We start from the raw sequence: 13,095 nt of genomic DNA on the forward strand, positions 1-13,095 counted from the left end.
TCAAGTTCTTTTCCCACGTCCAGACGTCCATCATGGCTGCGCACGAAGCAGGCCCACCGCGCAACCCTTTCACTGACACCCAAGTGCAGACACGGCTCCCTTTTCAGCCGGAGTCTGGCGATAAGCAGTCTGCTTTGCCTACACGCTCTATATCAGTTCCCCTCCATCCTCCGCATCACCTCCTCGCGGGAGACGTCTTCCATCTTTTACTACGCCACGACGGTGGACCTGTCATTCACACAACTGCCTTTTCCACCCTCCCGCGTATTCCTTTGTCTCTCGCTTCAGCACCTTTCCCGTAACTAGTGTCTGGCAGCGGAGACTCTCGTTTCCTTCTTCCCGGCCCTGGCCCCGTCTTCCAGATAGCGGGGCCCGAGGGCTGGGAAAGGTCGATTAGCTCCTGCTTTCTCCGCCAGTGTGAGCGCACAATAGTGCCATGGTTGTGGTGTGCGGTAGCTGCGAGACGGCAGGAGGAAGGGCAGGCTGTGGCGACGGCCCATACCTGTGCACGAGCATTCTGGAGCGGCCGCTTCCAAGCTTTCGCCTCGGCCGCGATAATATTGATAGCGGAGGAGCCGGCGGCGAGAATCCGCTGCTCGGTGGAGGCGCGAACGGAGCTCGCAGCCCCCTCCTTCCCTCCTTCCCCTCCCCTTCTCGCGCGCATTCCCTCCCCTGCTCTAGCCAACAGCCGGGATTTCAGTATTATGGCATCGAGGAGAATGGAGACCAAACCCGTGATAACGTGTCTGAAAACCTTACTCATCATCTATTCCTTCGTTTTCTGGGTGAGTGCCCCCAAACCTCGCGCTGGAAGCAGCCCAGTGAGGGTGAAAAGGGTGGGGGCACTGGAAGCGGCGATTGCCCCCCTCCCGGCTCGCCCCGGGCGAGTTTATGTGCCGTCTGCGTTGGCGTCGCCGGAGATAACGTTGCAATGGGAACCGCAGCGGCGGCTCTTTGCTGCGCAAACGCCTGTTTGTTTGCCTGAGTATCTCTTCTCCTCCATGCTAGGCGTCTGTTCCCGGTTTATCACCATCTATTTCATTAACGGGGGAGGGGATAGGAAGGTGTGATAGAATTGTGTCCGATTTTCACCCACCCTGTCGCCCTTCTTTTTAAAAAAGAACTTTTCATGAAAGCAGTCCGGGAAAGAAGAAAGTTGAAAGCGTGGTATATATTTCTTTTTTTCCTTCGGTGATAGGAGAATTGAAGGATTGTAGCAGATATTTTTAATTAATTTGATCAATTATCATAGGCTGGTTGGCCAAATTTTTGAAGGGTAAATGTAGGTCTCTGTGGGCTTTTTTTTTTTAAAAAAAAGGCACTGCTTGCACATTGTATTTCACAAAGCTCTTTATATTTGCAAGACCTGTATACTTAAATTTAAGAAAGCTGGGTATCTTTCACGAAATTTGGGCCACCTAAAATGATTTTTGGATTTGCAACCAACCCAGTGGATGGATCTGGCTGTCAGGACTTGATCAATGAAGAGATCTATGATGTTTATGAATGAGGCAATTGGTGCATCGGGCATGAACATCCAGATTATTCAGGAGTTTAAACTACAGCTCATTTCTTCATACGATCTCTGCATTTTCTGCCAATACCTCTGGGAAATGTGGTGGACAGCTCACAGAAAATGATACTGCAGGAATAAAAATCTACATGAACTTAAATATTTATTGGAAATGGTTAAAAAAATCCTACATACACATCCAATAAATATGTGAAAATAAACAGCAAGATATAGACCTTTGCAAAAAAAAAAAAAATAGCTTGCTGCTTCCACTGCTTCTGCTTGTATCCACTTAGCACTACCTACTCTCAATGGTTATATTTTCATAAATGCTATGTGCATTATTTTGTCAGATTAACTTTTATTGTTGGATGTTCATACAAAGGATGTTTCATTGTAGCTGTTGGAATAGGAAGGGTTATCAAATAGAGTATTAATGTCTTCTGTATTGTTTTGTAATATAGTTTCCTGTTTTCAAATAGGCTGTTACCCAGAATAAACAATTGAAACCCATTTCTCATTGTTCATGAATAACAGGAATAAATTATATGCTTTGATTAACAGTACAGTTAAACTGAAATACTGCTGCATTTCCAAGTAAGTGAGATTAGAACTAACCTTATCCCAAGTAATATAGATGTATATAATCATGAATTTAGATACATGTAATATAGAAGACTTGCTTTGGTTTAATTGAATATTATGTTGAACATCTCTATTCATTTCAAGAGACAGCCTTGTTGCTGATTCCCTTGTATTATGTACAGGTGGACATATTTGTAGGCAGATTGCCTATTTTATTATTTTGAAGGCTATTGAGTTTGGGTTTTTTTTTTAGTTCATGTCAGGCTTTACTTGCAGCTGCTCTAGAGGGGGAAAACATCTTCCACTGCTTCATTATAGCAAAATAACATTATAATAATATTATTAAAATATTATTGTGGTTTGTAATCCAAATACATTAAAGAGGTATTTGGTAACAAGAGCTCTGGGTTTTCAAATAGCCTCTGGGGACTGGAATTTTCATAGCAGCTTGGGCTGTTGTTCAGCAGACTCAAATACAGAGTCTATCCTATCTTATCAGTGATCTGCTGATTAAGAACTCTTTGGTCATATATCATGAAAGTATAATATAATGGTTCCTGTTTGGTTGATTATAGACCTTAAACATTACAGTACATACTACAAGTGTATTTAATGTATCAAAAGAATATAAGGGAACTATAATTTGAATAGCTTTAATATGTCAGGCACAATGAGAAAATGCAATGCTTTTGTTTGTTTGTTTAAGCTTTGCTTAGCAAGCTTTTTAAATCAATATAGGAATAACTTTTTTCCTGACAGTCATCTCTTAATCCTTATCTTCCTATTTTCTTTCCACTTGATGTACAATTTAAGCCTGTTATATAATTTACACATGTGCTATATGTACTGTTTTTACAATTCACATTTGTTTTGATGTTTTTTAAATCTAGTATTCCTTTTTTTAAAATGCATATCTCTGCATAAGTCTTAATTTGGACACCCAGTAGCTACTGATATGAATAATTCCCACATCAATTATTTCTATAGTTTCTTCCGTTCCCATTTCTCATTTATACTTTTAACTCATTTTTGGATTATGTCTATTACTTTTCTATCCACAGTCGTATCTGTCAAAATTTCTGCATCTATTTGCTTATCATTAGTAAATACAGGTAGTACTCAATTTACAACAGTTCATTTAGTGACTGTTAGACGTTATAACAGCACTGAAAAAAAGTGATTTATGATCATTTTTCACACTTATGACCGTTGTAGCATCCCCATGGTCATGCGATTTACATTCAGATACTTGACAACTGACTCACATTTATGACGGTTGCAGTGTCCCTGGATCACATGATCACCTTTTTCGATCTTTTGACAAGCAAAGTTAATTGAGAAATCAGATTCATTTAACAACCATGTTATTAATTTAACAACTGCAGTGATTCACTTAACAAATGTGACAAGAAAAGTAATAAAATAGGGCAAAACTCACTGAACAAATTTTTCACTTAACAACATAAATTTTGGGCTCAATTGTGATCATAAGTTGAGGACTACCTGTATGCCAAAGTACACAATTATTTTGGTCTTTCATACATAAAGTTTCAGCTATCCGTTTTTGCATCATGCAATCTATCTTTCATTATGTATTATTTAGGTTCTAAGCTACTAGCATGGAGTCATTTGCATACAAAATATACATATATCTGACATCTCCAACTAACACTGCTAATATCACACAAACATTTCCCTATTTATCCATGAATATATTAAACAACCAATGACATGTTTATCATATTCTTTATCATGAACCATGTGAATGTTTTATTCTTATACATACTTTATGGTATATATTGTACATCATCATATACAAACACTTTAATATTTGCCAGCTGAGCTTCAAATCCATAGTGATCAAAATATTCCACAATTCAAGCCTATTCGTTTTATTATGCATTTTGTCTAAATCAATAAATGTATAATGCAAGTTCTTTTTCACATTCATATATTTCTCTATCACTTGCCAAAGAACAAAAATCTGGTCTGCATTCATCCTGCCCTGCTAATGCACTTCCCAAATGTTCTTCATTATTCCTTTTATGGACTTTCAATCACATTTCTGCCAAACATCTTCCTAGCCACACACACTGATTCTACTTTTTGACAATCAATTTTAGTTACTGCTCATCAGTTCACAGACACAGTCTTCGTATACATGTTAAACAACATTTATATTCATTCCAAATCAAACTAATCCATAATTCAACATTGTTCTATTTGTAGCAATTGTAACCTTACCATTTTCCAATATTCTCAGGGCATTTTAAAATCAATTTTCTTCATTTTTATAGCCTTCATTTCAATCCCACACTTCAATCATTATAATTTTCATGAAAGAAGCCTGTATACTTTCTAGCATTCCTTCAATTCATTCATCCCAAATAATTTTATCACATTTATTATTAATTCAACTCTCTGCTCTGGGGGCTTCTTATATAACTTTCTTCACCTTTCTTCACCTACTTCCCAAACAATATTTCTTCTCAACAAAAAGGTTCTGCATTTTCTCTGATACTTTTATTTTTGTTCTTTTTTTTATTGCATTCATTCTTTCAAATTGTATTTTCCTCTATGCACATCAGATAATGCCTTTCACTTTTAAGTTTTTACAGCACTCAATATATTTTCTTTTAATTCTTTAATTCAAGGCCTTTTCTATTTCATCATTTCACTATTCCATTAAAAATCCTTTTTCATTTTTTAGATTATATACTTCCACTCACTTCTGTGCCACTCTGTAATATAATTGTTTTTACTCGGATTCCAAGTACCTTCTACATTATCTTTCCTTAACGTCATTTTCCATACATTCTGTTGAAATAGTTGGATACCCTTTCATATTTTCTTTCATTCAGAATTCTTTATTCATGGTTCTGGACTTATTCTTTTTTCTTTCATGTCATTTTATTTTATTACATTTCCATTTCTTCCCCCAACCCAGAATTGATTGCACCAACAAATAATATGTCTCAAATTCAGACCTTTTCACTGTATTTTTCACTAAGTATTTCACAATAAACAAATCAACCAAACCATCATACTTTTAGATTTATATTCATTTCTTTACCGCTAGACTACACGAATAGAATTATCCTTAAACTATATATTCAAAACAAATAGATCTTGTTTTAAGCATACCCAGTAATCATTCTCAATTATTCTTTGGTCTCGAAATGGCCTACTTTTTTTTTTTTTACATTCATAGGATACTTTTTTTTTGCCATATATATGTATACATTCAAACTACACTGTGATGTTTCTCTATGTCACACGTGTGTGTATGTGAGTATATGTGTAATGGTTATCTTTTGAGAGCTGAATGCAATTAAATTTCATTTTAATATATGTCGATTAGTGTACATTTAAAGTGACAATAAAGTTCTATTCCATTGATGTCAAACTAGATTTCTTCGAGGACTGGATCAGCATTGTAATACTTCTCTGCGGGCCAGGGGGGGATGGGTGGAGATGGGACAGATGTGTGCTGCAGCACCCTGCCGGCCAAAATGGGGTGTGGGGAGTGTGCGTGGCCACCTCTGCCCCATTTTGGGCCTGAACGGTCTCCTGCAGCACTTTACCAGCCAAAATGGGGCACAGGGACCCCTGCATGCGACCTCCCCATGCCTCATTTTCATCCTCCCCAACCTCCAGCAGCACTCTGCTGGTTTTTGACCAGCAGAGTGCTGCAGGAGGCTGGGGAGGCCAAAAACGGGTCGCAGGGGCCCTGCACATGGCCTGTTTTGACCAGCAGAGGCACCATGGCCCGGTCCTTTGATATTTCCAGGCTGGTCCCGCAGGCCAGATTTAAGTACCCTGCGGGCCGGATCCCGATTACGGGCCTTGAGTTTCACCTATTTTCTTCTCCTTTCCTTTCCTTTCCTTTCCTTTCCTTTCCTTTCCTTTCCTTTCCTTTCCTTTCCTTTCCTTTCCTTTCCTTTCCTTTCCTTTCCTTTTCTATTCTGGTCTATGCTATGCTATGCTATGCTATGCTATGCTATGCTATGCTATGCTATGCTATGCTATGCTATGCTATCCTATTCCTATTCCTATTCCTATTCCTATTCCTATTCCTATTCCTATTCCTATTCCTATTCCTATTCCTATTCCTATTCCTATATCTTGCTCCCACCATTCATGTTACTTTATAGAACATTTGTCTATATTGCATTTATATAGACAGTTATACTAGGGGAGAACATAACCCATTATCAACCTGTGGATTTCTATTTTTCCACATGAAAATACAATCTAGATGATAGGAGTTAGATGTTAAAAGACAGGATAATAACACTAATAGTAATCTACACATTTTAATTGCTATTAATCCTTTCATTAATAACTAAGTCTGTGTCATCCCTATATTTATTAATCAACTCCACAATATCAGATCTGTTACATTTTTTCTCAGTTTTACAAATACATAACATACCAATTTTTCTTTATTTTCTTTTGTTAATTCATGCACTTCTCCATTTATTTTTCTTACATTTCAAGTTGCATTCTTCTGTAAATTGTCATCATCACCAGATGGGCCCACAATTATTGACCATCACTATCCATACTTCAATGCTTTCCTGTAATGCTTTTTAGTAAGATGGAGAAGGTGTAGACTTGGCTATTGTCCTTCATTCTCTGCCAATTATAAGAACACTATTGATCAGTTTTGGCATTTTTGGACAGAATGCCAGGAGCACAACCAAAACCCTAAACATGCAGACATAAATTCATGTAAATAGAATTTTACTTGACAAACTAACACACTGTATTCTTTGCATTCCACTAACTAGAAAATACTTGTAGTTTATTAGTGCACTAAGGAATATACCAAAGATGCACTTATCATAACTGTTTTTTAGTGGTTTTATAATACTGTACATGTACAGTAATAGTACTGTTGGAAGAAATATCCATCTGGCTCAGTTCCGAGTGGGGAGAAAGATACTGGAAACATAGCCTGATTGGAAAGATGGTTTAATGGTGAAGGAGAACCACCAAGCTTGTGTGATTCTGGGTAGCTGACCACATGGAGTGGAGAGTGAAGGTTATTTATACTCTCTCTTGGGCCTTGTCCTTGAGCTTCCTGTTCCTTTGGCAAGGGCATATATTCTATTGGTTGCTGTCAGACTCCCAAGGAGCTATGCAGGGGTCATAGCTGATTTTGTAGGTTGTCTGAGTCAAGCTTGTTTGAAGCTTGGGCTGATGCAATGAAGGGGCTGCTGGTGCAGTTCCTATTGTGGATGAATAGCTTGCCTTGAAGGATAATCCCATCATCCTGGAGCTGAAGGTCTTTTGTTTTGTAGATAGGCTGGCCCAGTCTTTCTTAATGGGCACCAAATTTCTGCTGGGGGCAGGGAGCTGAAGCTGAGTTTCTGTCTCCCTTAAAATTTCCATTTCTCTTTTAGGGGAAATATAATATTCTGCCTTTTTAAATATTTCTCAAAATATTTCATTCTTCTAGCAGGGGTGACTTCCCTCAGTACCATAATAGTGTGGTACAGTAGTAATTTTTTCACAATTGGAATAGTATAGATTTCATTGCATCTATTACATTAGATTAATACAATTAATATAATACTCAAGATAATTTTTATAGTTAAGAATTACAGGCTTGGGGCAAAGAATGGTAAGGGAACCTCAAAGGCTTTTTTAAAGGTTGACTCAAAAGAATTGGGTCAAAAGATTTAATTCAATGCTGACCAAATTCCATAAACTGAAATTTAAGTCATATAATCCTAATTTCTTCTTCTACCCTTGTATGTATCCACAGAATTTATTTGGATGATACTAAGAGAATACAGAGCTGAGGAAATCATGGGGAGAAATGTAGTTTTTCTTGAAATTTTGAAAGCAAAAGAAAAAAAAACAACCCAATTAAACTAATGTGAAATCAGTTTGATATTTGAATACCATAATGTGTATTACTTGGCATACCATAAAACCAGTTTTGCATATCAGCAATTAATAGTGAGGCTCATTCATTAATTTAGAAACTGGTTGGATCAGTGATTTTACCACAGAACACTCCATTTATGAGAATTCAATTACAATTTATGTAGGTTATAAAAATATACCAATTAGATAAATCATAGCATGATATGCTGAATTAAAAATTCTAATATTTCAGTATCAAAAATTCAGTTCCTTTGAGCTGTTTTATTGGTTTTCAAGGGCACTTTCACAGGTAAAAAAGGAGGAATTTCTTTCCATTTACTCTGTCTTGAGTAATCATTGCTTTGTTTCTAATCTGCTGTTTCCTCATTTGCACTCCTAATCTGTTGCACTCCTAATCTGTTGAGGTCAGACTTCGCAGTAAAACACACATAAATCCCTAATTTCTACTAAACTGAACAAGAGAGGCCACAAGTATCTTTTTGTGTGTACTGTATGTGAATGCGGCATTTTTTTTCTGGGAGGAAGAAATTAATCTTACAAATACTGCTTGTTCTCACTATGGAACCTTTAATGAATTTACATAGTTTTAAGGATTTCTGTATAAATAACTTATCTTAAACTTTTAGATCAGCTTCATTATCTATTTTATATTTTTGACTAATTTTTTTGGATTGAATTCAAATTCTGTTGGCAACGTTCCATTAAAATGAATATGACATTTTAATCCAGATTTAACTTCTGTCAATTTAGATAAGAAAAATATTAATAAATATTGGGTCTCAAACTTGGAAGCTTGATCTTAATTTGTCAGAAAATGATGACTGTAAATAAAACAGAAGACCAAAGACTTCTGAACTTCCGGTTTCTGGCACTCCCGCACGTGCACGCCAGGGAGCTGCTTTTCTGGTTTCCAGTGCTCCCATGCACATGGGCTCCCTTTTTGGCACTTGGTGCTGAAAAGATTTGCCAACACTGCTATAGAATCTTGTGGTGAGGAAATGGTTCCAATGATAATAATGAACTGATAGTATATTTCATGTGGTATGTTAGTATGTAGCTAAACATGTTACTTCAGCAATATTTTTCTTATAACTGAAGTCTGTCTGTCTGTCTGTCTATCTATCTATCTATCTATCTATCTATCTATCTATCTATCTATCTCTTGGTTGAAAGCCTTGAAGAGCTATCAATATTGGCAAACAATTTTGTGGAAACAGGAAACATAAAATGTTCTGCAAAGTAACAGTTGAAAAACAAAGAAACAAACTCTGATGATAATTTGTGTCTACTTCTTGCTTTGAATTTGCTGAGTCAGACTCATTTACAGAACAACTGTACATTAGTTCAGCAGTTTTTCCTTATACTCACAGTAACACATGTCTTGACATATTGGTAACATTAATCATTCCAGTAGTGAATGTCTAATTGGGTTATTGGAATGAACTCTTTAGTCTGCAGACATTGCTCTCTGTACTGCTCACCAGCTCAGCTTTGCTTTTACATCTGTCAGCAAACACTTTTGTGAAGATCAGGTAACAATACTACTCTGCTTTCCTTCTTAATTTAGGACCCTGTAAAACCTTTTGATCCTGCAGTCTGAGTGAGTTGAACAAATGTTTGCCAAAGAGAAGCCATAATTCAGCTTCAGGTGCTTTTCTGGATCAAACATACATCATTAAATTTAAATTTGTTAAATATTATTCTCCCCTTTTCTTTATTAAGTATATGTGATGGTTAATTTTCATATGATACAAATAACATGCCATTATAAAACAGTTAAATAATCTTGTTGGAAAATATTAAATAGTAGAGTATATGCAGACACATTTAAAATATGAGATTAAAAACTAATCTTCAATCCATATACATATGAATGATTTTATAGAAACTCGGTAGATCTGTGTATGTGTATATGATAGAAAGAGGGAGGGAGGGAGGGAAGAGAGGGAGAGAAGTTGGATGAGGACTGATGTATCTATAAAGCCATGTTTAGAAAGGAAAAATGCACCAATTTCAGAAGTAGAAACTGAGATTTCACTTACCATTCAGTAGTGCTCCTTTCTATTATCACCTGTATTAACTAGATCGGGTCCCCAACCTTATGGACCTCAGGGACCACTAAATTCATAATTTTAAATCCCATGGACCACTAATATGATCTGCCAAATGACCGGCTGGCTGGGCGTGGCTAGGTGATCATGTGACTGGGTGGGTGTGGTCAACTCAATGTTACGTTGAGGGGTGCCTCGCCGGCTTCTACTTGCCCCTCTCCTCCCAGCCCCTCCTTGCCTGCCTGCCCGGGCTCCTTAGGGCCCCAACCGGAAGCAGGTGTTGGAGCTAAGCAGCCACCATGAGAAAGAGCTGGCAAAACAGTTGGCTCAGTTCAAATTAGATCTGACCGAGAAGGAGGCTCAGCAGAAGCACCTCACTGAGGACTACGAGCATAGGCTTTCCAAGCAGAGGGAAGACCTGTGGGAGTGCAAGGCCAGGTACCGGTGCCTGGAGGCTCAGCGGGCTGAGATTGTCAGCCAGTTCCTGGTCATGATGCAGTCTCACTGGAACAAGGCCCTCCGGCTCTTTGTCACCAGAGGCACTTCCCTCCAGCCTTCGCACAAAGCCCTGCACCAGGAGGCTGAAACAGACCCCAAGTTGGAATTTCTGCACCACTCCAACCCACACAAAAAGACCCCAAAGGGGGAGACTCTCTGCAGTAACATGTTCATTGCATGTATCTGGTCCTGGGGCCATAGTTTGAGGATCTCTGATTTAGTGCAATATAAAAAAAATGCAAATTTTCTGCGGACCACCAAATTTTTCTCATGGACCACCAGTTGGTGACCACTGAACTAGATGGCCAATCTCATGGCTGTTGTCATCAAGAGTTTTACTAGATAATTTCTAAAAGTCTTACATTTTTAGATTATACTGTTTATTTTACAAAAGGTCAAATGGAAAGAAAAAAATATAAATCAATGGGCACAAATTTAGTCCTGAAAATAGGAATTTCCTTGAAATTAAAAGTCTAATATACTATAAATCCTGCTCACAAATACACTGCTCAAAAAAATAAAGGGAACACAAGCAGAAGACATCCGAGATCTGAATGAATGAAATAGCCTTATTAAATACTTTGTTTGTTAAATTTGTAGACATTTGAACAGTTTTGTGTTCCCTTTAGTTGTTTGAGCAGTGTATAAACTACTGTATGTAAAGAACAAAGTATTTAATAAGGCTATTTCATTCATTCAGATCTCAGATGTCTTCTGCTTGTGTTCCCTTTATTTTTTTGAGCAGTATATTTTGATACCTACTGAATATATCTGAAGAAAGAGCAACAATCCAAATGGTGAATCTTTACAAGGAATATCAAAATGTTCGTGAATCTTCTTAAAATTGTTTGGCTTTTATGAGCAATTCACATGTCTAATAGTGAACTAAAATTTGTTAGCTTCTGCAAATCTATACTGTAGTTATAAACTGGAGATATTATATGATGTGGAAACACAAATATAATGCAGAACATAATAATATGTTTTTCCTGAATGCCATCATTCTGCTAAATTAATAATTCTCTCAACACTGTCAAACTATTTACTAAGTCTGTACTACTATTAATCTTCCCATCGTTCCCACCACCCATCTCCTTCCACTTATGATTGTATGACTGTAACTTTGTTACTTGTTATAATTTATATTGATATTGTTTCGTGATTGCTTATTTGTACCCTATGATTATCATTAAGTGTTGTACCTTATGATTCTTGATGAATGTATCTTTCTTTTATGTACACTGAGAGCATATGCACCAAGACAGATTCCTTGTGTGTCCAATCACACTTGGACAATAAAAAATTCTATTCTATTCTATTCTATTCTATTCTATTCTATTCTATTCTATTCTATTCTATTCTATTCTATTCTATTCTATTCTAGGCTAGGCTAGGCTAGGCTAGGCTAGGCTAGGCTAGGCTAGGCTAGGCTAGGCTAGGCTAGGCTATTCCTAACATCTCTTTATCATAGCAGTCCACATTACTAGCTGTTATCGCTAAAACTCCATAAGAATTTATATATTTCTTTTTCTGGGATAACTTTAGTTCAGTAAATAAAATGTTTATTTGAGTCAGTATATAGTACTGAAATAAACAGAGAGAAGGAGAAAAAGAGGAAAAAGGAAAAGGGAAGAAAAAAGAGCAAAATCATATTATTCAAGATATGGAAAAGAATGTGAACAACTTGAACCAGATAGAGATAATTCAGTCCTTGAATTATGTATATCACTAGAGAGCTGATTCATAAGCAAAAGTTGAACACAAATCATCAACCCAAGATTGTTCTCTGAGATCTCCAATATATACAAAAAAGGTGTTTATTGAATTAAGCTGTTTTAAGGAACAAGCTTAAGGTTCTGTTTGCCCTATAACAGTGATGGTGAACCTTTTAGAGACCGAGTGCCCAAACTGCAACCCAAAACCCACTTATTTATCTCAGAGTGCCAACACGGCAATTTAACCTGAATAATGAGATTTTACTACTTAAAATAATGATAAACAAGGTAGAGTTCAGCTAATTGTTCTAAGAAAAACGTGATAATTGCACTTTTATGCCCCTTTATTTTTTTCTGCTTTTGAAATATTACATTTAGCAACAATAAAAAAGAAAAAATGTTTGTAATATCATTTCTTTCTGTCCCTCTCTCTTTCCCACTCTCTCTCCTTCCCGCCCTTCCCCCTTTCCCTCCCCCTCCCTCTTTCTCTCTCTCTCCCTCCTCTCTCTCCCTCTTTCTCTTTCCCTCCCTCCCTCCCTCTGTCTCATGTTGATAATCTATTAAAAAAAGAAGGGTAATGTTTATGAGAATCTAGTAGTTTGATGGTACTCCAGAACACAAGTAACAATACTAAATTATGGAAATGAAATTTTCAGACAATTGAGTCACAGATTTAACTTTTTTAAAAAAATCCAAGAGTTAATAATTAAAAACTAGAATGTATCTGGTAGCATTTATGAGGTGAGATGCCTTTGTAATTCCAAGTTATATATGAATTTGAAATCCATTTGTAACATTAGAAGTCGTATCAGAAGAGGAAATTAGACTTGGTTGA

General features: G+C 36.9%; 1 protein-coding gene across 1 annotated transcript in view; it reads left to right on the forward strand.

Moving 5' to 3' along the window:
- The first annotated feature begins 704 nt into the window (after nt 1–704).
- Nucleotides 705–13,095, forward strand: part of TSPAN7 (tetraspanin 7) — a 343,808-nt gene continuing 331,417 nt past the window's right edge. Inside the window, exon 1 of the mRNA XM_070943431.1 lies at nt 705–785. Coding sequence (XP_070799532.1) covers nt 705–785 — 81 coding nt within the window. The remainder of the gene's footprint in view (nt 786–13,095) is intronic.

The sequence above is a fragment of the Pituophis catenifer genome, unplaced genomic scaffold (assembly GCF_029215685.1).
Source record: "Pituophis catenifer annectens isolate HBS135680 unplaced genomic scaffold, rPitCat1.0.hap2 SCAF_4, whole genome shotgun sequence".
Lineage (NCBI taxonomy): Eukaryota > Metazoa > Chordata > Lepidosauria > Squamata > Colubridae > Pituophis > Pituophis catenifer.